General features: G+C 37.6%; 2 protein-coding genes across 2 annotated transcripts; both read left to right on the forward strand.

Moving 5' to 3' along the window:
* The first annotated feature begins 1138 nt into the window (after window positions 1-1138).
* On the forward strand, window positions 1139-5497 carry FABP4 (fatty acid binding protein 4). The gene is made up of 4 exons (XM_012739988.3): window positions 1139-1310; window positions 3904-4076; window positions 4668-4769; window positions 5269-5497. The coding sequence occupies exons 1-4, from the start codon at window positions 1238-1240 to the stop codon at window positions 5317-5319; spliced, it is 399 nt and encodes a 132-aa protein (XP_012595442.2). The 5' UTR covers window positions 1139-1237; the 3' UTR covers window positions 5320-5497.
* A 6326-nt stretch (window positions 5498-11823) lies between these two features.
* Window positions 11824-15109, forward strand: FABP9 (fatty acid binding protein 9). Its single transcript, XM_012740033.2, has 4 exons — window positions 11824-11950; window positions 14026-14198; window positions 14656-14757; window positions 14925-15109. Exons 1-4 carry the CDS (start codon window positions 11875-11877, stop codon window positions 14973-14975), a joined length of 402 nt encoding a protein of 133 aa, XP_012595487.1. The 5' UTR covers window positions 11824-11874; the 3' UTR covers window positions 14976-15109.
* Window positions 15110-23144: the final 8035 nt, after the last annotated feature.

Here is a 23144-nt window from a genome sequence, read left to right on the forward strand (position 1 = left end):
AATTATCCCTCTATTACATTTAGTCATTTTTATTTACTTTCCATCTGAACGATCTTATTCAACCTAATGCAAGCCCATCCTGGATTGTAGTCTATGTAAGCAACAACCCATAGTGGGCTTGTGAATCAATCATGTGCTCAGCAGATATGGGGATATGCTCAGTGGGATACTCAGTGTGGCGATTCATCACACTGCAATATTTTAATTTCTTCTTTCCTAAATCTGGATATGTTCATGGGAATTTGTTGCACATGTGAACATTTTCTATCATTCTGGTATGGGGTGGAAGGATTGAAAACCATGATTACTTTAGAAAACAAATCTCACAGATTAGTTCCTATGTAAAAGAAGGAAACTGACTTTGATAGATTGTGACCACACCATTTCTGATCATTCAAGTAAAGCAGCACCATTTAAATCTGGTACATTCAGAGCTTATAATATAGCTAAGGAACTGAATGAATTTTATCAGTGTGGGGAGACTATTTTGGAATGGGACCTATTTTTTAAGAGGTCTATAGAAATAAACACTATGCTGCCATTTGGGGGGTGGAAAGAGTGAAATTAAATTATAATTTTAATTAAATCTATAGTCCAGATTCCTGATGGATGAATCGAATATACTTTTTTAGTCATACAAAACATTTGAAATTAGAAATCTGGAGTACTTTAAAATGTCAATATTTATTTTATTTTAATTGCCAGATAATTCCTGAGACAGTACCATCCCAAGGAGACTTTGCAATTACTTAGGAATCTACAAGGTGGTTCTTATGTAGCTCAATTAAAAAGGAACCATATAATTGCAATTTTAATAAAAACCCAAGAAAAGGGAGCCAAAGTTCATCCCAAGGTAATTTCCCCTCTCTGTATTGGGATAAATAAGTATGGAAATAATAGAGTGGAATTCAATGCACTCAGCATTAAATGGTCAAAACAGGAACGTTTAAAATATCCTGTTAGTGCTTAAAAATAATTTGTACTCTAAGTCCAATGACCACTCGCCAGGGAGAACCAAAGTTGAGAAATTTCTATTAAAAACATGACTCAGAGGGAAAAATGCAGAGGCTGGTAATGAAGGAAATGATCGGATATCATTCCCAATTGGTTATTCCTAAGATCACATGTTCTGAGCATCTTTAAAAGGACGTTATCTGGACTCAAGAGGGTTACAGCACCTACCTAAAAGCTGCTGCTTCTTTCTCACCTTGAAGAATAATCCTAGAAAACTCACAAAATGTGTGACGCTTTTGTAGGTACCTGGAAACTTGTCTCCAGTGAAAACTTTGATGATTACATGAAAGAAGTAGGTAAGGAAATGCATTGTGGAATTACTGGATTTGTAACATTTTCTCTGGGGGGACAGTGTTTTATCGATGTGTTTTCTCTCTAGCAGCTCTGGTCAGACGCAAAAATACTGCTTTCTCTATAGAGGGTGTGCAAGTAGCAAATGCGAATCATTAGTTTCAAGAAACATTCTGAACCAAAGCTACAACTAATGATTCCTAAAGGTGAACCAGTATAAGAAAGGATCTAAATGGAATTTTTATAGTCTATAGAAATGACAAGATTTTCATTACTTGAGTGTCTTTGGTTTACTTGGCTTTTTGCCTGTTTTTCTTACATCTTCTTTTGCATATAAAATAAGTAATAACTTGGAAAGAAAACTGTGTTTATTTCCTAGAGTGCAATAATTTCCATTTGAAAATGAAGGCACTATATTTTCCATCCGAATGCATTAACTTTGCAGTAAATGTATGTTAGCCAATTATTTTCTTGTCTCAGTGTCAATCGGTTAACATGTGCAGTTATTTTATGACAGGCAAAAATCTTAATTTCAGAAAATATGTTTCTCAAAGGGCTTAAATGCTTCTTTGACTAGAAATGACATGGGATGTTATAGAATTATTGAGTACATATGTAACATACCTCCTCTTCGATAATGGAGGCTTTTAATTTTTTAGACTCTGTTGATGTTGCCAGCATGTTGTCGTGTGAATGTGTCCCAGATGATTATGGAAGTAAAGCAATGGACATAAATCAGAGAGTCCTCCCCCAGCCCCTGACCCCTGTACATGACACAGTTGGATCCAGGGTTAGCAAACTTGGGAGGAATTTTACACAATATCTTTATTAGAGTCTAGGATTTAATCCCTAAATCTCAAAAGACTTAACCCTCCCCTAAATTATACAGTATAGTTTTTGCTTGTCTGTAACTACTATTTTTCTTGTTTATAGATTGAGGGGGGAAATTAGGGACTTTAGCCATGAGAGAGACCTAACTTTCTAGGCTACCATCTAGTTGTGATTCAATAAACTAATTAAATGCACTGTTATAGAAATGCCGGGATTTGGGGCTATTTGGCTATTGACTTTTAGACATATTTTTCACTTTTAATATTTATTTTCTAATAACACTTTACTTTTATATTATAAAGGACTAATGATAATTATAGATGATAAGATACCTCCTGAATGAAATTAGCTACTCTAATTGAGGATGAGAGGATAGGTATTGCCTTCATTAGTCAAATAAAGACAGAATCAAGCAAGTGGAGAGTATGATTTTTCCTAAGGTCAGCATTCTAGAATTACACTTGATGTTGCATCCATTCACTATGCTGACTCACTCTACATATTTAATGTTGTATTTTGTAACAGAGCCAGGACTTGATGAAGCAACATATTATCTTCCCACTTGTGGCCACTTTTGAGACAGGGAGCTAAATCAGAGCCCCAGAATTACTTATTTTGCACAATATTTCCCCTGTATTTCTAACCTTTGGTCACCTTTAATCAAAGAAATACCTTAAATTTATATGCGTGTGTTAAAAAACTACAACACATCTATGACTGTCATAAATTCTGTATAACATGTGCAGTGGTAGCAAGTTACCACTGTATGAGGTTATAAATTGTTCATCCCATATCTTACACAAGAAAAATATATTCCCCTTTTTAAATAAGAGGAATTCACAACTTAGCTGATTGGGAATCAAAGTATTAGCTTCTAAACTAAGAAATAGTGATTTCTTAAATTTTGAAGTATTCACAACCAATGCTTCGTCCCTTTTTAATATTTCTTATAAATTATTAGGAATGGTATCACCATTCCTAATTATATAAACATAGAAAACACTTTGATTTTTGGAGAAATTAATTAAAAACCCTCATTTCATTGTGGAGTAATTTAGAAAACAAGCTGAGAGAACTAGCCTTGGCAGCAAATGCCAGGAAATATGATTTTTATATTTTCAAGATAGATTATCTTTTAACTGAATAACTCTATATTGGGCCCTCAAAGTCTTCAAATTTCTGTCTTTGTGGATTTTTAAACATAATCTTGAATATTTAAGAAGGAATGGTCAAGTTGCCACAAGTATTTCATTAATAGAGAAAATGACAGTGGCTGACAGTTTTTTAAATATATATTCCAAAACGACTTAACCTTTATACATATTCTTGATGAAAATTAACAATGGGTCTCCTGAGGAGTTGTATCCGGATGAGAGAAGGGGAAGTGTAAAGCATGGAGCTATTAATACATTCAGGAGGATGGCTGGGGCCCGGGAGTTCACGGCTGCAGTGAGCTACGATCATGCTACTGCACTCCAGCCTGGGCGACAGAGCGAGACCCTGTCTCTTAAGAAAAATAAAAAACCAAAACCAAAATAAACAAGAATAGACCTACACCTATTGGGCCTCAGAGTTTTCCTGTATTAGCCTGCATTTACTTACCTGTAGGAGCTATTTAAATGAAACCTTTAAGAAACTCACTGGTATCTTTCTCCTCTTTTACACATGTATGTGAACCCGTGTGCATGCACACACCATGGTTTGCTGACTTAGATAAAGATGCGAGAGAAAATGTAAACCTGACACTTTTTCTTTTCCTAACTGTAGGAGTGGGCTTTGCCACCAGGAAAGTGGCTGGGATGGCCAAACCCAACATGATTGTCAGTGTGAGTGGGGATGTGATCACCATTAAGTCAGAAAGTACCTTCAAAAATACTGAGATTTCCTTCAAACTCGGCCAGGAATTTGACGAAGTCACCGCAGATGATAGGAAAGTCAAGGTGAGAAATAAGGAATTGGCACAGAGTAAATGCCTAGTTTCTAAATTGTCACTGCCTGCAAGAAGATATTGTACTATAAAAAGAAAACTATTCTATTATAGACCAAAGAGCCCTGAACTCCCACATCTAAACCATGTTGCCTTCAATACATATAGTTGGTGAATGTCCACCTTTTTATTAAGTTGTTCTTAATATGACTTTTATTGTTAGAATTAACATAATTATGTATCATATAATACATAGAGTATTTGAATTTAATTAGGGTAATATTACAATGTGAGAGAATGTTTTTAAAAGACTAGAAGAAAAAAGGAAGAAAAATCACGACTACCATCTCCATGTAAATTTATTATTTATGTTGCTTCACAGTATTTTTTCAAAAGCAATTTATATAAAACATTCTGGACATAATGTATATGTAAGTTGTTATGCTGTTGTTTTTGACATTCATTTTTTTCTTGTAGCAGTTTATTCTTGACATTTAAAATTATTAATGACCTCAAAATATTCCTTTGAACAAAGGCACTGTATTTTTTATTTTATTTTCTGCCATCATATGCAAATAGTAATCACTTTTTGTTATGCCTGCAGAGCACCATAACCTTAGATGGGGGTGTTTTGGTACATGTGCAGAAATGGGACGGTAAATCAACTACCATAAAGAGAAAACGAGAGGGTGATAAACTGGTGGTGGTGAGTATCTTATGCTACTCAGTTCCAGATACTACTGCTAAGTCTTTTGATGATCTTTGTGCCACATAAGGAATCAGATACTTACCTTGATTTTGCAGAACAAAAAGGTTATTTTATTGGGATTATGGTTCCATTCTGGCAATTGTCCTTCATGCTTTCGAGCTCAGCCCAGGTATGCTGTCTCCCAGGAAGTATTCCTACTCCCTCTTAGGCACCCTGAGGCTGTCTCCAGCGGTGCCTCCTCCACACCATAGTATATACCTCTGTTTCTCTTTCGTCCTGTACTTTGCAAGCTTCTTTGAGGGGAAGACTTGTATCTTCCTGGTCTTTGTATCTCTCCAATTTATTACAATATGAGATCTATATATAGGAGCTCAGAACAAATGTCTTTTGAATTAATATTGTTTCCTTCCCAACACTGAGAGATACAACAAATAAACCAATCGTTTAGTCCCAGTGATTGACCAAGATTTTTTTTTTTTTTTTTTGGCGTGTCTAGGAATGTGTCATGAAAGGTGTCACTTCCACCAGAGTTTATGAGAGAGCATAAGCCGCAGGACATTGACCTGGACTGAAGTTTGCATCAAACTCTATGACATACTCTTGGATGTATTGTTCAAAAAGAGATTGTTATTTTCCACTATTAAGCAAGCAATTGATTTTATCACATGCTGATTTTATTCAATATGGTTGTATTGGTTAAATAAAACTTTTTGGATTTAAAAGGTGATATAATGATGTATTCATTGTGCTGGATAGTTTCTTATTCATTATTGAATGAATGAAATAGAAAATTTGCATTATTGTTTTGTTTCTGATATAAGTAATAAAATATTTCATTATAATTCAAAGTAAAAAATTAATATCTATGAATCTTTCACTTTTATAAGTAGGAGATAATAAGTATGTACCATTAATGAATAGTAAATCCTTCTTTAGCATATCTATAGTTAAGAAAGTATCTTTCATAGACTTAAGGTCATTTTGAATATAGTGAAATTGTCCACAGCCAGCTGGCCCAGGTGCTCGCATTTAATAATATCTGCCCTATCTCAGAGCATTGCAAGAGAGAAGTACATACAGTAGTGCCCCTTATGCCTGGGGGATATGTTACAAGAGCCCCAGTAAATACCTGAAACTCTAGATAGTACTAAACCCTCTATACTTTGTGTTTTTCCTATACATATATACCTGAAAACGTGTATTTATAAATTAGGCACTGTAACAGATTAACAACAATAACTAATACCGTGTTTCTCCAACAATAAGACCTACCCATAAAATAAGCCCTAGCAGTATTTCTAAGCATTTGCACAATATAAGCCCTACACAGAAAGTAAGACCTAGTGATGGGCGTGGCTGCTCAGCATATCTGCACAACCCATGCATTTCATTGCTGAGCAGTAAAGGAGACAAGCAGCCCTTCCCATCCACCCCATGAGAGCTCTATTGCTCGACATGAGAGATTGGGGCTGATGGTTCTAAAGGAAATAGAGTTGCAAGAAATTCAGGATGGAATTCAGGGTTTGGAGACTTATGATGATGTTCCAGAGGAAGACGGACTTAACTATATTTGAATAAATGTAGATTGTTGTAGGTACTTAAAAAAAAAAAACACATCCCCTGAAAATAAGCCATAGGGTGTCTTGTTGAGGAAAAATACATATAAGACCCTGTCTTATTTTCGGGTAAACATGGTATTAGAATAGAATAATTATAACAATATGCTATAATAAAAGTTTTGTAAATGTTGTCTTGCTCTCTCTCAAAATATTTCTACTGTACTTCAGGTAACTGAAACCCCAGAAAGCAAAACCCTGAATGTGGGGAAGTACTACTGTACAATGTATGTTGTAGAGAAAGCTTCTAGTTTACAACTTTTAGTCTGCAGAATTATTGGAAAACCATGCTATCTCTGAAATTACTCAAGAATTCACTGCAAATAATTCCATAATATTCATTGTAGAAAAAAAGTGCAATATATGAGTAAAGATTCAAATAAAAAAGATTTGAATTTTATTGTAGTGTATTCCAAACTTTTATTTTTCTTCCCAGTGGAACTTTTTTTTTTTTTTTTTTTTTTTTTTGAGACAGAGTCTCGCTTGTTGCCCAGGCTAGAGTGAGTGCCGTGGCGTCAGCCTAGCTCACAGCAACCTCAAACTTCTGGGCTCAAGCAATCCTTCTGCCTCAGCCTCTCGAGTAGCTGGGACTACAGGCATGCACTACCATGCCCGGCTAATATTTTTTATATATATATATATTAGTTGGCCAATTAATTTCTTTCTATTTATAGTAGAGACGGGGTCTTGCTCTTGCTCAGGCTGGTTTCGAACTCCTGACCTCGAGGAATCCACCCGCCTCGGCCTCCCAGAGTGCTAGGATTACAGGCTTGAGCCACCGCGCCCGGCCCCAGTGGAACTTTTTATTCAACAAAATCTCCATAGAATCCCAATACATAAAACACAAAAAAATGATGAGGTTTCTCAGGTAGTGTGTGTGTGCATGTGTGTGCGCCTGTGTATGTTGTGTGTATGTGTGTATCCTGCCTTTTGTGGAATCTATGAAGCACCTCTATAGATCACTTGAGTTCCATGTACATATTAATAGATTGAAATTTCTAAATCACATGTTCACATTTTATAGCAAGACAAAATCTGTTAAAGTATATGCCATAGTTCATATAATTCTGTTTGTGATATTCTTTTTAAAAATAAGTCCAGAGATACTCATTCTTCTGATTATCTTTCCTATACATAATACCATGATAGAGGACAAGAGAGGTGGGCTAGGTTCTTGACCATATTATCTTCTTCACAAAAACATAGAATAAAATTCTCACTTTGGGCTCTTTAGAGGTTTGGAGAACCTAAATAGACAAGATTTATACAGGTTGATTAGGACAATTCTTGGTAAACTAATATTTATTAAGCAAAAACTATAGTACCAGACACTTTGCATGCTTTATATAATTTGATGAGGAGGATTTAGCATTCCTGTTTTCAGAGGAAACTAAAGCTCAGAGTTTAAGATCACAAAACCAAGAAGGAAATAGATATAGGAATGTGAAAATCAAGAGAGCTACTCTGGCTGGAATATAGATCTGGAAGCCATCAGAGTCCAAGTGGTAATTTGATTCATAAAATGAGATGAGATCAATTTTGAGAGGATTCTGGGAAGATAGCAGAGGAGGAAGCTCTGGAATATGTCTCCCCACCTACACAACAATTACACTGGCAGAATCTGTCTGATATATCCGTTTCAAAACTCTGAACTCTATTGAATCCTTGGAATACCCAGGGGAAGTGTTGAATGATAAATTGAATTGAATTTTGGTCAATTTCACCTCTTAATACAGTTGAAGATGCCCATCCCTCACCCCAAGCCCCATGGTTGGCAGCTACGCACATGTTCCTGGAGCAGCATGCATGCAGCTTGTAGGATCTAGGATGGGCAATATGGACCCTGTTTTCTAAATATTGTAGGTCTGTCCTTTGCCTGATGATTGCTGCTTCTCATCACAGAGGTGCAGACACAGGCCAGCAGCCTTTATTGCATACAAATACATATCCCTCATAGCTGCATGTTCCTTCCCCTGGGCTGAAGTAATTTTCAAGGTATTTAAAAAGTCAGCTCTTCTCGTCCCACTTCGTTTCTCCCTATTTCCCTTTTGTGAGCCAGATAGCAAAGACTAGGACATTTAAAGCAACCACACATATAGGGGAAAATCACTGTGCAGACCTATGGAATGCACAGGCTCAGAAGACCTTGAGCTTATTCCTCAGGCTGATCTTTGGCACATAGATGGCCTGTAATAATAAAAAATTAAACAAAACAAAATAAAAACAAAAACAAAAAATAGTAAACCTGGGGGAAAGAAGAGAATATGATTACCAGAGTTTCTACAATATTAGATTCAAATATCCAGTTTTCAAGAAAAAAAAACACAAGTCACACAAAGAAATGGGAAAGTTTGGCCCTTCAAGGGAAAAAATTAAATAGCAGAAACTGTTTCTGATAAAGACTAAATAATAACTGATTAGACAAAGACTTTAAAACAACTTTCTTATAGATGCTCAGAGAATTGAGGGAGAATCTGGAGAAAGTAAAGAAGATAAGGGATGAACAAAATGGAAATATCAATAAAGAAATGGAAAGCCTAAAAAGAAACCAGGAGAAATTCTAGAGTTAAAAAGTATAATAACTGAAATGAAAAATTCACTAGTGGAATTCGAAGGTCTTTTTGAACAGAAAGAAAAAAGAATCTGTGAACTTGAAAATAGGATAATAGAAATTATTGAATTTGAGGAATATAAAGAAAAAAAATTGAAGAAAAGTAAACAGAACCTAAGAGATCTGTGTCCTACAGAAGAGCAATAGTCAATATAAAAAATGAGATGTTGAAGGAGCACATAAAAATGAGATAGCAGAGAAATAAGCATTGAAACTGTCATGAAAACAAGATGTGTAACTATAACAAATTATAATATTCTAGTTTCTTAAATATCATTAAAAGTTAGGAATATTCTAATTTAAAAATTTTTTACTTGATGAAATGGTGCTTGCTTTTTAATAATCAAACAAAGGAGCCAAAGGCTAGTGGTAGCAGCAGAATAAATAGCAAAGAACTTTCTTAGTTGGGAAGGGAGACTTGTACAGAAGTAATGAGACACCAAGAAAGATGAAGGGAGTCTGAGAATCCCTCTACCATGTGATAATGACCACAGTGAAAAGCCTGTCATAAGAGCAGGTCAGGAGAGGATAATGTATTAAAACCCTGTGTTTAGTCTCTGTTTGAGAGATAAAGAACATTACTGAGAAGAACTGCTAGTTAAAAATAAAGAAATGCTATTTATTTCTTTTGTCACTCATTCATAAGACATTTATTGAACACTTACAAAATGCCAGGCACTGTCTTAGGGATACAGAGGCAAGTAAGAAATTTTTCTTTCTTTGATGGATGCATAGAATAGCTCAGGAGACAGCTGGGAAATAACTAGTTGCAATACAATGAAATAAGTTTTCTACTATACTTCTGTTAAAAGTATAATTATGTCACACAGTTAGGGATCACCCAGTCCTGAACAAGTTTCACAGAGGGAGAGATGCTTGAGTTTGATCTGGAAAGGCGGTGCACACGAGGCCAACGGCACGTGATCTATACAATTGGTTGCTGTGACGTCCCAGTGAGCCATTCGGTGAAGCTATTTACAAAGGCATATCAATGAGGAAGGCTTATTCTGCAAATAACAAAAACTCACACACAAAATTGTTTAAATAATAATGGAATTTATTAACTAACATAATCAAAATTCTAGAAATAAAGTGGCCTTCAGTTCCTTCCACCTTTCTGCTGTGCCATTCTCTATTTTGGCTCTGTCTTTGAGTTGGTAACACAATGGGTAGAGCAAGGGAAATATGTAAGAGTGGTAAATATGTAAGAAAGCAAAATGTGCAGAGGAAGAACAGGGACTGTCTCTCCCTTTGGCTCTCTCCTAGAGTTGAGGAATTTGAAGTCAGAAATTTGACTTTACCTTTTGTCTCCTGGGCCAACTGAGTTTTAATATGAACCTCAAGATTGATTTCTGAATCAATCTATGGCAGGAGAATTGGAACAAGGATGGGAGACCTTTGTCACAGTACCCCACTGGCCAAAATGCATAGGTGTGCATATTTGCTATCTTTCAAGCAGAGAGTGCATACACATCTAGAACCAGTAAAGCAAGTTCTAATAACTTGCTCTGTATTTGAACATCACCTCTGAATGCACTTTCAACTGGTGAAGTACTTATTTTGAGCATGGGACTCAGCTTCCTGAAATTGACTTTAAAGTTTTTGCTTACCTTATTTTTCTCTCCAGATATTTTAGTAACTGTTCTACCTATAAAGGTACCACATTATGAATTTCTTCTTCATATGTTTTCATCAAAAGCAATTCTTTATCCCACTTATTATTTTGTGGTGACAAAACATCAACTGCTTATTTGTTTTGTCCACAAATAGATTCTTTGAATAAAATATTTCTCTGAATTGAAGAAATATTTCATACAAAGCAGATAAAAGCACGAATATTCTTCTTCTGGCCCCTGACACTCTAACTTTCTAGCATCTTTAAAACAAATTGAGTTCAAAGCTGTAATTTAAACTCACAGCCCCTGCATCTAATCCTTCTTAGTACCCTCAGTACTTGCAAAGTCCACTCTCTTTACTGGGGTGGCAGAAGATGATTACAGAAGTAATTGCACAGAAACTGAAACTATTTGCTGCCTTTGTCTTTCCTTTAGAATACAGATGTCAAACGTCATTTTTTTCTCCATAAAACTTCTCAAAATTTCTCCTGATAATTTTAAATGGTGTCTTTTAACATCAAAATTACTTTGTAATCCTGAAAGATGCATTTTTCAGGCAATAGCTTTGCTTCCTTTTTAAGACTTACATCACATACCACTATTCACTCATCACCTTTCTTCCCAAGTCCTCAATTACCCTTGATTAAAAACAATGACAATACTAATAACACCCTACGCCTTACTCCAAGCAACTGTAGGCATTTCAGTTACATTAACTAATATCAGTCCATCAACCCTACAAGGGAGGGAGGGGAAGATATTATTTTAATGAAGAGGGCATTCAGGCACTGTGACTTATCCAAACAAAAAAAAACAGCTGAGGTGGACAAAGCAAGGATTTCTTAGGGTTGCGTGGGAATACACACCCTCGCCAGGGGATCATCAGACATCTGTTGGGGTATTCCTTCAGGGTTGATACAGTATCCATTGTTCAAAAGGCTAATCTCCAATGAAAATTGTCTCCTGTCTACAAGTAATATTTATCAGGTGACTCTTGCATGTAAATTTCTTTGCTAGAAGGTATAATCGTTGTCCTGGATTTAACTTCACATATTAATTTTCTATTTCTTAATTTGGAGGTAAATAAAATGAGTCAAATGCTGGTGCCTAGAATCTTCAGTCTTGCTGCTGCTGCCCATTGGCCATTTAGGAAGAGTCATGTGATGAAGATGCTCTTTAAATGAAGTTACTAGCAGCACTGGAATGCTCACTTTCCTTTGGTTCTCCATTCTGCCTGCCTCTTCCTCAGCAAGCTTTCCATGATGGTTGAGCCCTTCTTGGGAACCTGGAAGCTGGTCTCCAGTGAAAACTTTGAGGAGTACATGAAAGAACTGGGTGAGAAATACCATTACAGGATTTGAAAACTGGCAAAGCATTTTGTGATGTGGCTGGGTTTGTACTTTACAATGAATTTTCCTATAATTTCTCTTTCTTATGGAATCCTGCAGTATATTCATATGATAATAACATAGTTTATGCATCTACTCTTGCCTTTTTAAATTACTGTAATAATTATCTCTTTTTAGAAGACTTGACTCCAGTCATAACCCATATATTTATACTTTTTGAAAATACTTCATCTTAACCTCTGGATAGAGTTTCTCTTTAGCTTGGTCATCTCATTGAATAGCTTTTCCCAGCTTCAAATTTATAGACAGTAATCACTATAGTTAAATTTATCAGTTAAATTGGTTTTAAGGCTTGCTTTCAGTTATAACTTCAAGAGTGGTAGCAACAAACAAAAATTTTAGTTGGATAATTTTTAGAGTTCTCATACATATGAGAGATATTTTAAAAACATCATTTTGAAGAATTCCAAATTTTAATGGGACAAAGAGAATATTTTTACTGATTGACTGTCTCACCATTGGTTATTACTCAGAAGTATAAATGCTACCTATCCTTTATCTTTGACTCAAGTTGAACAGTTAAACACAAATTAAAATGACTTGGGTGTATAACAGCTAAAACTACTCTTTTTTTTTTTTTTTTTGAGACAGAGTCTCACTTTGTTGCCCAGGCTAGAGTGAGTGCTGTGGCGTCAGCCTAGCTCACAGCAACCTCAAACTCCTGGGCTCAAGCAATCCTTCTGCCTCAGCCTCCCGAGTAGCTGGGACTACAGGCATGCGCCACCATGCCTGGCTAATTTTTTCTATATATATTAGTTGGCCAATTAATTTATTTCTATTTATAGTAGAGATGGGGTCTCTCTCTTACTCTGGCTAGTTTTGAACTCTCGACCTCGAGCAATCCTCTCGCCTCAGCCTCCCAGAGTGCTAGGATTACAGGAGTGAGCCACCGCACCTGGCCAAAACTACTCTTTACTAATACTAGAAGAACAGTAATTATTTAATATATTTTCATATGTAATTAAGAGAAAACTCCATTATAATAAAAAAGCTAAGATTTTCTTAATTTTTGCTTAGCTTTTTTTTTTTAACTCTACTGCAACTATCTCCTACAACTATTAATTAATGTTTACTCCATCTTGGCAACAAAACAGCAATGTTTAATCCCTTATAATAAGAACTCAATATGCTTATAAATGTAATATTTATTTGTCTTTTGTAGTTAGTATTAACTTTTTCGGGCATTAATAAGAAACAAGTTTTCCTCTCTCTTCATGGATTTATAGACTCACTTGTTTTGAATTAAAATTGAGAGGCATACAATAAATTTGGGACTTAAGGCCAGAATGGCACTTGCCTCCACTGTTAGCTGGGGTTAGCCATGGTACAAGGAGGAATAACAGCTGAGTACCTACTATGTGCCAGCGCCAGGCTAGTTCTTTTATTTAATCTTCCAGTACATCTGTGAGGTAAGTACTATAGTACCGAATTTTACTATGGAGCAAACTGACAGAGAAGGTCTACATGCCCCTGAGCTGGCAGGTGGGCCAAGCTGGAACCCAGGTTTTAACCAGCTCACCCTTCTTTGCGATCCGTGTGTCTGCAGTGAGATGAGTAACACCAGTTTCGCAATCTGAAAGAGTCAGCTCCTCTGGCCACTGCAGGAGTCAAGTTCGACAACGGAAAACCCCCAACCTGATAGGCTATAAGCTAAACTCCTGCACCATTGCCCCAGCACTCCCTGAGCTAAAGTGCAAGCGTTTGATCAGTAACCACTATATGAAAGCCCCTAGAAATACACATTTCAGATGAAGCACAATAGCCTCAGAGAGTGGATTCAGTTTTTCCAAATGTCAAATATAATTACTAGATATACCTTGTGATTGATTGGGAGGATCTGGCTCAATCCAGATATCACAGAGAGCCCAAAAGAAGTTACTGCATGCAATCCAAAAATTCAATAGGAGAAGTATGCGCTCTTTGAAAATTGCTTTTCCAAAATGATTTTTAACATTTCTTTTTAAATGTCTTAGTAAGGTGTGTTGGTTTCCTGTCTTCCAGGCGTGGATGCTGCAGTTCGTAACGCCGCAGGGTCAGTGAAGCCGACTGTCAGTATTAGCGCCAAAGGGGAAAAGGTGACCATCAGAATGGAAAGTTCTTTCAAGAACACTGAGATCTCCTTCAAGCTGGGGGAAGAATTTGACGAAACCACAGCAGACAACCGGAAAGTGAAGGTCAGAAGTAAATCTTCAGGAAAAAACTAGAAGGTGGTTAGGCATGGTTTACTCTATGTAATTTGACTTATTACCAAGTCAGTCTGGGCTCGTTCTGTCAATATCTGCGCATCTCTGAACTTAATCCTTTTGGTAACTATTCCTACGGTTAACAACAGGGCTAAAAACCTCAAATTGTTTTCACCTTTTCCCCCTGATCTTTCTTTGTCATTATATGAAAGAGCATAGAGAAGGAACAATTAAGCACAAATAGCTTAAGTATTATTTGTCTGGGAGAGACTGCTAATTGACTAATCTCTTGAGATTTCTTCTAGCTTGACAGTATTAAATTAGGACAAGAACCAAAGCGAAGATTTTAAAGAAAAAAAATTTCAAAATAGAAAGTAGATGTCTAGTCTTATGAAAGTTAGAATGTAGTGGATTGCTACTTCTAACTGATTTCTTTATGCATTTATAGAGCATCGTAACAATAGACAATGGCTCAATGATTCAGGTCCAAAAATGGCTTGGCAAAGAGACAACAATCAAAAGAAAAATTGCAGATGGAAAAATGGTAGTGGTAAGTTTTATCTAAATTGAAATGTTTATATGCTCCTGTTTGATACATGCCTTTCTAGTTACTCATTTGTTTTTGTACCTTGAACTGAAATTGGGTCTAGGGACAGAGGGACAGGGTAATTTTAGCCTGTTGTCTACCAACTCTAATAGATCTCCCTTCGCTTTTAGGAATGCATCATGAATAATATTGTCAGCACCAAAATCTATGAAAAGGTGTGAAGAAAAGATCCACATCGGTGAAAACTTGTTCACTGACAGGGAGCTGATACTTGAAGAAGACATACCTTAGGGCCAGTGAGTTTTCCAAAATGTCTCATTATAAATTTGCTCAATAAAAGCATCAAATTAAGTGCAGTTTCGAAGCTGTTTGATAATAAGGGTTAAGGAGAGTCTGATTAATTGGTAAGGTGAGAAGCTATTTGCCTGTGGTGTGATTGTAACAGCACCAAAGCCCCTTCTGTCTCTGCCCATCTGACTGCGAGTCCATGAGCTCCTGCCAATAGATCCATTCCATTTAGGTTCAGGCATTCTATGAAAGCCATGTGGAAGTTTATATGACCTCAAAGGAAAATATATTCTATCACTGGAACCTAATGTGGGCAGCACAGATTCCAAAAACCAACATTGCTTCCCAGAAGTCTGGCCCTGCTTACAGCAGACAGATACATAGAGTGGATGATGATGATGATAATGATGATGTTGATGATGAAGAAGATAGATACATAAATAAATAGATAGAAGATAGAAAGATAGCAAACAACAGAGCCTGCATATTATACAGTATGGTGGAGTTATTGTAAAAGAGGATTTAAAACAATTATCACCTCACTTCTCCATAAATCCATTTAAAATAATCAGGCTGGTGCATCTGTCACCACTGCTTACAGCTTAGCCTTTGCAGAATGACATTTTATTAAATGCCAGTCCTGAATTTCTAAATGTCTAGTAGGGATACAATTGTTAGAGCTACATAAATTCCCTTAATTGTTTCACTAAATGCTATTTCTAGGAATGAGTGCTGTCAGGGCTTAAGGCAAGATAGAGTAATGGAGGTAAAATTAAAGGGTAAAGCCTGAAGACTGAGAGTCCATGTAGCACTGGAAGGAGGAAAATAGAAAGAGGAGGAATGATGTGAATAATCATGTTGTGCCTTAAATCGAAACATAGATAGTAGTGGTTAACTTAAGTCATGAGAATCATGTTTAATATGCACTGGAATGGAGTGCCCATGTAATTTTATAGCTGGGTCCCTTGAGATTTGAGTACCCCAGCATTTTTTAATGACAAAAATAATACAAAATTTGACTAGGTCCTTATTTGTTGACACACATTAATTGCTTGCTTCCTACCCAACACCCCTTGTTTTCATAATATTTATTAACTGCTGTCGTACTATTTATTTGTCAAGCAAGAGGATATAACTCCAGGGTTGCAAGGAAAACCTATGAGTTTATTTTACAGAAAGAATGAATGTCCTTTAAAAAGTTACAACTAACTCCTGATGCCCATAAGTCTGGTTACTCAAAGCGTTATCTGAGATGAAGAACAATACAGACTTCCACCTTTGGTTCCCTAAAATTCCACCACCACCCCCTTATTCCCTAGCCACATAAAAGCTCCCTGCTTCATTTCTCTAGTAAGATGGATCTGAGAGATTTACTCTCCCGGCTTCTTGCTTTGGTCAAATCAAACAAACCTCTGTCTAGCTCCAAGCACCAGTGTCACAGTTTGGCTTTAGCTGCACATCAGGTATATGAACCTAAACTTGGGGTTCTGCAACAATTTGTCATCCAAACTGGGTGACAATTTAAAAGTGAAAAGAGGAACTAGAGTTAAGAGTTACACCTGGACAGCAGGCATAAACCGGGACTGTGCTAGGCAAACTGGGGTCCTGGTTACCTTAGTAAGGGTGAAATTGAAGGGTAATAAACAAAAGGACTCAAGCATGGGGTTAGGGTATGAACTGAATCCCTTGCCAAGGAAAGGACCTAGGTCCTGTCACATTGAACTATGAAGACAGCTGGGCATTTAGCTATGTACTGGAAATGACTGGTTTGGTGCTAGCCACATAGCTGCTGCACACAGAGAAGCTTAACCATATTAAATTATAATACAACAAGAACCAAAGTAAGGATATTGTTCTTGTCAGGACCTGTCCTTCCCCTTCCTAAAGGACTTAAGTGTACAAAATGTAACCCTGCTTGCCTTGCAGAAGTCAAATTAAAATAATTTGTTTTAAACCTTCTCAATCGTATTAAATTTTCATTCTTCATGCACAAAAATGCAATAACCATAAATGAACATGCTTTTCTTCACTGGCTATAAAACGACAACTGATTTATCCCAAAGATAGTAACCCAAATTAGACGAAACATTAGGATAAAGTATCAGGACATAACCTAACCCCCAAATTATACACTCTTATGATATCTATCTTGAACATTTAGAGGAAAAATATAATCTATTCATTTTGGAGTTTGGTGTCCTGGCCCTGTGTCCTTTTGCCAGGAAGGTGGTGAGGGACCATTTAACTACCAGTTTAACCACCACTGATAGAAGGGGACTCGTCTGTTGCCCCAGAAACACATGCAGTGAAGTGGAACAGGGTTTAAGGACCAGTCAGAGGTAAACTTGAACCCTGCTTCTGCCATTGGCAGCAACGTGAGCTGCTTAATCACTTTACTTTTCTCCTTTGTAAAATAGAGACTTAGCTACTTCTCAGGGCTGTGGTGTCGATAAATGAGACCTTACAAAAAGGATCGATGCAGGCAATCCTGCAAGTGTTCTCCTTTTCCCCAGATCCCCTTCCCAGATTACAGGGCAATGAGAATGCAGAGAGCAGGAGCAATGTCATTGGCGAGCATGTGACCTCAAACAGGGAGCAGAAAAGGCCTCAGCTTGAGTGTCTAGGCAGAGGTAAGCTTAGAGGAGGATCTTGAAGCAAAGAATTAGAAATGGGCTTTGTGGAAAAGGAATAGGAAAAATGGATTCTGGTTTGCTTTGCAAAACAGAGTTCGGATTTCAATAGAGCTTATTAAAAAGAAGACATTTCATGGGAAAATTAAGATGGCGGACAAGAAACATTGCCAGACAGAGTGTCTCTGCAGAAAGGACAGATTCTAGCAGAAATTAGAAAAAAGAAGCAAGAAGACGAGCATACATAGGACGAGGTTTGGAAAAAGGGGTACCTGAGACCACAGGAGACTCCACAGGAGGAGGTTGCGGAGAAGAACTGGAAGCTGAGATTACCAGAGGAGCCCGGAGACCAGCGGGAAGGGTAGGGCTCCCCGTGGGTGAATTGGGACTGGCACTCCTCTCCCTGGTGGGGATATAGTTTGAAATCTGGGGCCCAGAGGTCAGACCTGCAGACCAGATCCCATGCACCCACCAAGGTCTCGCATTGCCCGGGAAACAGAAGGGATATACGTGAACAGCCTACTGAGGTGTGTGTGCCTTCAGGGCCAGATCAGCATCCTAGAGGGCAACCCTCCCCGCAAAGGGAGGCCATGCACCTAGCCCAGGTGGCTTTCCTGCGCAGGGAACCTCCCCACCAGCATCACATTCAGGGGAGGCCTGGTGGCGTGTGGTCTGGCCTGCTGGCAGAGCCCCATGAGTAGCTGTGGAGTTGGGGAGGATGGAAAGAAGCCAGCCCCGCTCCAGACTGCAGGTGTCAGACAGCCCCAACCCACACACAGACTTTCTGGCTGAGCGGGGCCATTCCAGCCCCTCCCTGACAGCTTTACCTAGAAGCAGAGAACAGAACTTTGACCCCTGCCAATGACATTAGTGGTGCCTGAAGGCAGGCTTACCCAACCCAGCTCCATCCAGACTCTCTCCTAGACCAGCCCTCAATGAAGGGGAGAAAAGGACACACCTGGAAGTCCCAGGACCCCACCGACCACCTAAGGCACTAGAGTGCCTCTCTACAGGAACAAGAGCTGATAACAGGACACATAACAACAGCATAGCCTGTTCCTCCAAGCAAGCACCACCTACTGACAGGGAGGGCATCCTGCACACCCTTTTCACGGCACCTACTGACTCATTATGCAGGTCAAATCTCACCCACAGACACCACCTACCGGCTCAGAAACTAAACAAGGCATGTGATTACTCAAACGAAAACCTAAAGGAAAGAAACAACAACTGATTGACATGGGAAGAAATCAGCAAAGGAACTCCCGAAATATGAAGAACCAAATGGAAAACACACCCCCAAAGAGGAGCAACAGCCCCCTAGAAACAGACACCAACCAAAATCAGGCAACCAAAATGACAGAAGAGGAATTTTGAATGTGGATCATAAGAAAATTCAACGACCTGCAAGAACAACTCAATAACCAACACAAAGAAACCACAAAAAGCCTCCAGGACCTGGAACAAAAGTTCACTAAAGAAATCGGACACAATGAAGAAAAGTTTAACCGAACTCCTGGAAATTAAGAATAAATTCAGGGAACTACAAAATACAGTGGAAAGTCTCAAGAATAGGGTAGATAAAACAGAAGAAAGAAACTCAGAGATTGAAGACAACACCTTCCAATTAAATAAATCAGTCACAGAAATAGAGCAGAGAAATAAAAGAGCAAAGCCTACGAGAGATGTGGGAATACATGAAGAAACCTAATGTGAGGGTCATAGGGTTACCAAAAGGGGAAGAAGACAACACTGAAGGGTTGGACAAGCTATTTGAAGATATAATAGAGGAAAATTTCCCAGGCCTTGCTAAAAATCTTGATATACAAGTTCAAGAAGCTCAGAGGACCCCTGGGAGATTCAATGCAAACAGGAAGACATCACGACATGCAGTCATCAGACTGACCAAAATACCAACTAAGGAGGCCCTTCTAAGAGCTGTAAGATGAAAGAAGCAAGTAACATACAAGGGAAAGCCAATTCAAATAACACCAGACTTCTGTAATGAGAATTTACAAGCAAGGAGAGACTGGGGCCCCATTCTCACTCTTTTGAAACAAAACAATGCCCAGCCTAGAATATTATTCCCTGCAAAACTAAGCTTCATATATGAAGGAGAAATAAAGACATTCTCAGACAAGCAAAGGCTCAGAGAATTCACCAAGACAAGACCAGCCCTACAAGAAGTACTTAAAACAGCGTTACGCACGGAATATAATAATAATAACCCACGAATATAAAAACAACCAAAACCTAAAGATATTAAAGGCCAGATATTACAATGGCTCAAGACAGAAATCATAGCAACAACATCCAACCCAACAGAATGAACAGTAATCTACCTTACCTATCAGTTCTCTCAATAAATGTGAATGGCTTAAACTCTCCACTCAAGAGACATAGGCTGGCTGAATGGATAAGAAAATAGAGGCCAAGTATATGCTGTCTTCAGGAAACACATCTAACCTGCAAGGATGCATATAGACTAAAAGTAAAAGGGTGGAGATCAGTATTCCAAGCAAGTGGAAGCCAAAAGAAGGCTGGCATGGCAGTTCTAATTTCAGATGATTTAGTTTTTAAACCAACAAAAGTAGTAAAAGACAAAGAGGGTCATTATAAAATGGTGAAGGGCACAGTTCAACAAGAAGAGATAACAACTTTAAATATATATGCACCCGACTTAGGTGCACCCATATTCATAAAGCAAACCTTATTGGATCTGAGCAAATGGATTAGTAGCAAATCCATAATCACCGGAGATTTCAACACCCCACTGACGGCACAAGACAGATCCTCCAAACAGAAAATTAATAAAGAAATAATGGACTTAAACAAAACTCTAGAACAATTGGGTCTGACTGACATTTACAGGACATTCTACCCCAAATCCACTGAATATACCTTCTTCTCATCAGCTCATGGGACATTCTCTAAGATTGACCATATCCTAGGACACAAAGAAAATCTCAAGAAATTAAAAAAAATAGAAATCCTATCATGTATCTTCTCAGATCACAGTGGAATAAAAGTAGAAATTAACACTAACAGAAACTCACACTTCTACACAAAAACATGGAAATTAAACAACCTCCTACTAAATGATTACTTCATAAATGAAGAAATCAAGATGGAGATAAATAATTCTATGAACAAAATGACAATGGAGGGACAAGTTATCAACTCCTCTGGGACACAGCTAAAGCAGTTCTGAGAGGAAAGTTTATCTCCATAAATGCCTATAACCAAAAGTCAAAAAGATCACAGATAGACAATCTAATGAATCGACTCAAAGAGCTGGAAAGAAGAAGAACAGACCACCCCCAAACCCAGCATAAGAAGTGAAATCAACAAGATCAAATCAGAACTAAATGAAATTGAAAACAGGGAAGCTATTTAGGGGATTAATAAAACAAAAAGTTGGTTCTTTGAAAATATAAACAAAATTGACACACCATTGGCTAAGCTAATGAAAAGCAAAAAAGAGAAATCTCTAATAAGCTCCATCAGGAACAAAAAAGGAGATATCACAACTGATCCCAAAGAGATACAAGGTACAATTTATGAATACTACAAAAATCTTTATGCACACAAACTAGAAAATGTAGAGGAAATGGACAAATTTCCAGAAACACACAGCCTTTTAGGCTCAACCAGGAAGAAATAGATTTCCTGAACAGACCAATCTCAAGAGCAGAAATAGAAACAGCAATTAAAAATCTCCCTAAAAAGAAAAGTCCCAGTCCAGATGGCTTCACACCCGAATTTTACCACACTTACAAAGAAGAACTAGTACCTATCTTGCAGAAACTATTCCACAACATCGAGAAGAACGGAAACCTCCCCGACACCTTTTATGAAGCGAATATTACTCTGATACCAAAACCAGGAAAGGATGCAACAAAAAAAGAAAACTACAGACCAATATCCCTAATGAATACAGATGCAAAAATTTTCAACAAAATCTTAGCTAACCGAATCCAGACACTTATCAAAAAAATAATCCACCACGACCAAGTGGGCTTCATCCCAGGGATGCAGGGATGGTTCAACATACGTAAATCTATAAATGCAATTCACCACATAAACAGAAGCAAAAACAAAGACCACATGATTCTTTCAATAGATGCAGAAAAAGCTTTTGACAAAATTCAACACCCTTTCATGATACGAACACTTAAGAAAATAGGCATAGAAGGGACATACCTAAAAATGATACAAGCCATATATGACAGACCCATAGCCAACATCATACTGAATGGGGAAAAATTGAAATCATTCCCACTTAGAACTGGAACCAGACAAGGCTGCCCACTATCTCCACTTCTGTTCAACATAGTGCTGGAAGTCTTGGCTACAGCAATCAGACAGGAAAATGGAATCAAAGGTATCCAAATAGGGGCAGAAGAGATCAAACTTTCACTGTGTGCTGATGATATGATATTGTATCTAGAAAACCCCAAAGATTCAACCAAGAAACTTCTGGAACTGGTCAATGAATTTAGTAAAGTCTCAGGATACAAAATCAATACACAGAAATCAGAGGCATTCATATACGCCAACAACAATCTAATTGAGAACCAAATCAAAGCCTCACTTCCCTTCACAATAGCAACAAAGAAATTAAAGTACCTAGGAATATACTTAACCAAGGACGTAAAAAACCTCTACAGGGAGAACTATGAAACACTAAGGAAGGAAATAGCAGAGGATGTAAACAGATGGAAATCCATACCATGCTCCTGGATCGGTAGACTCAATATCATCAAAATGTCTATACTACCCAAACTGATCTACAGATTCAATGCAATACCTATTAAAATCCCATCAGCATTCTTCACAGATATAGAAAAAATAATTTTACGCTTCGTATGGAACCAAAGAAGACCCCGAATATCAAGAGCAATTCTAGGCAACAAAAACAAAATGGGAGCCATTAATATGCCAGATATCAAACTATACTACAAAGCTGTAGTAATCAAATCAATATGGTATTGGCACAAAATAGGAATATTTACCAGTGGAACAGATGTGAGAATCCTGATATAAAACCATCCTCATATAGCCATCTCATCTTTGACAAAGCAGACAAAAACATACGCTGGGGAAAAGAATCCCTTTTCAATAAATGGTGCTGGGAAAACTGGATAGCCACCTGTAGAAGGCTAAAGCAGGACCCATACCTTTCACTCTCACAAAAATCAACTCACGCTGGATAACAGACTTAAACCTAAGTTAGGAAACTATTAGAATTCTAGAGGAAAATGTTGGAAACACTCTCCTAGACATCTGCCTAGGCAAAAAGTTTATGAAGAAGTCCCCAAAGGCAATCACAGCAGCAACAAAAATAAATAAATGGGACATGATGAAACTAAAAAGCTTCTGCACAGCCAAAGAAACAGTCATGAAAGTAAACAGACAGCCTACAGAATGGGAGAAAATTTTTGCATCCTACGCATCTGATAAGGGGCTGAT

The sequence above is a fragment of the Microcebus murinus genome, chromosome 7, assembly GCF_040939455.1.
Source record: "Microcebus murinus isolate Inina chromosome 7, M.murinus_Inina_mat1.0, whole genome shotgun sequence".
Taxonomy (NCBI): Eukaryota; Metazoa; Chordata; class Mammalia; order Primates; family Cheirogaleidae; genus Microcebus; species Microcebus murinus.

What these genes read in the sequence shown, in the direction of transcription:
- FABP4 (XM_012739988.3), top strand. Translation starts at nt 1,238, where the DNA reads ATGTGTGACGCTTTTGTAGGTACCTGGAAACTTGTCTCCAGTGAAAAC. An exon ending in TGATTACATGAAAGAAGTAG is followed by an intron (nt 1,311 to 3,903) that starts GTAAGGAAATGC and finishes TCCTAACTGTAG; the next exon opens with GAGTGGGCTTTGCCACCAGG. An exon ending in AGGGTGATAAACTGGTGGTG is followed by an intron (nt 4,770 to 5,268) that starts GTGAGTATCTTA and finishes TGGCGTGTCTAG; the next exon opens with GAATGTGTCATGAAAGGTGT.
- FABP9 (XM_012740033.2), top strand. Translation starts at nt 11,875, where the DNA reads ATGATGGTTGAGCCCTTCTTGGGAACCTGGAAGCTGGTCTCCAGTGAA. An exon ending in CAGACAACCGGAAAGTGAAG is followed by an intron (nt 14,199 to 14,655) that starts GTCAGAAGTAAA and finishes ATGCATTTATAG; the next exon opens with AGCATCGTAACAATAGACAA. An exon ending in CAGATGGAAAAATGGTAGTG is followed by an intron (nt 14,758 to 14,924) that starts GTAAGTTTTATC and finishes CTTCGCTTTTAG; the next exon opens with GAATGCATCATGAATAATAT.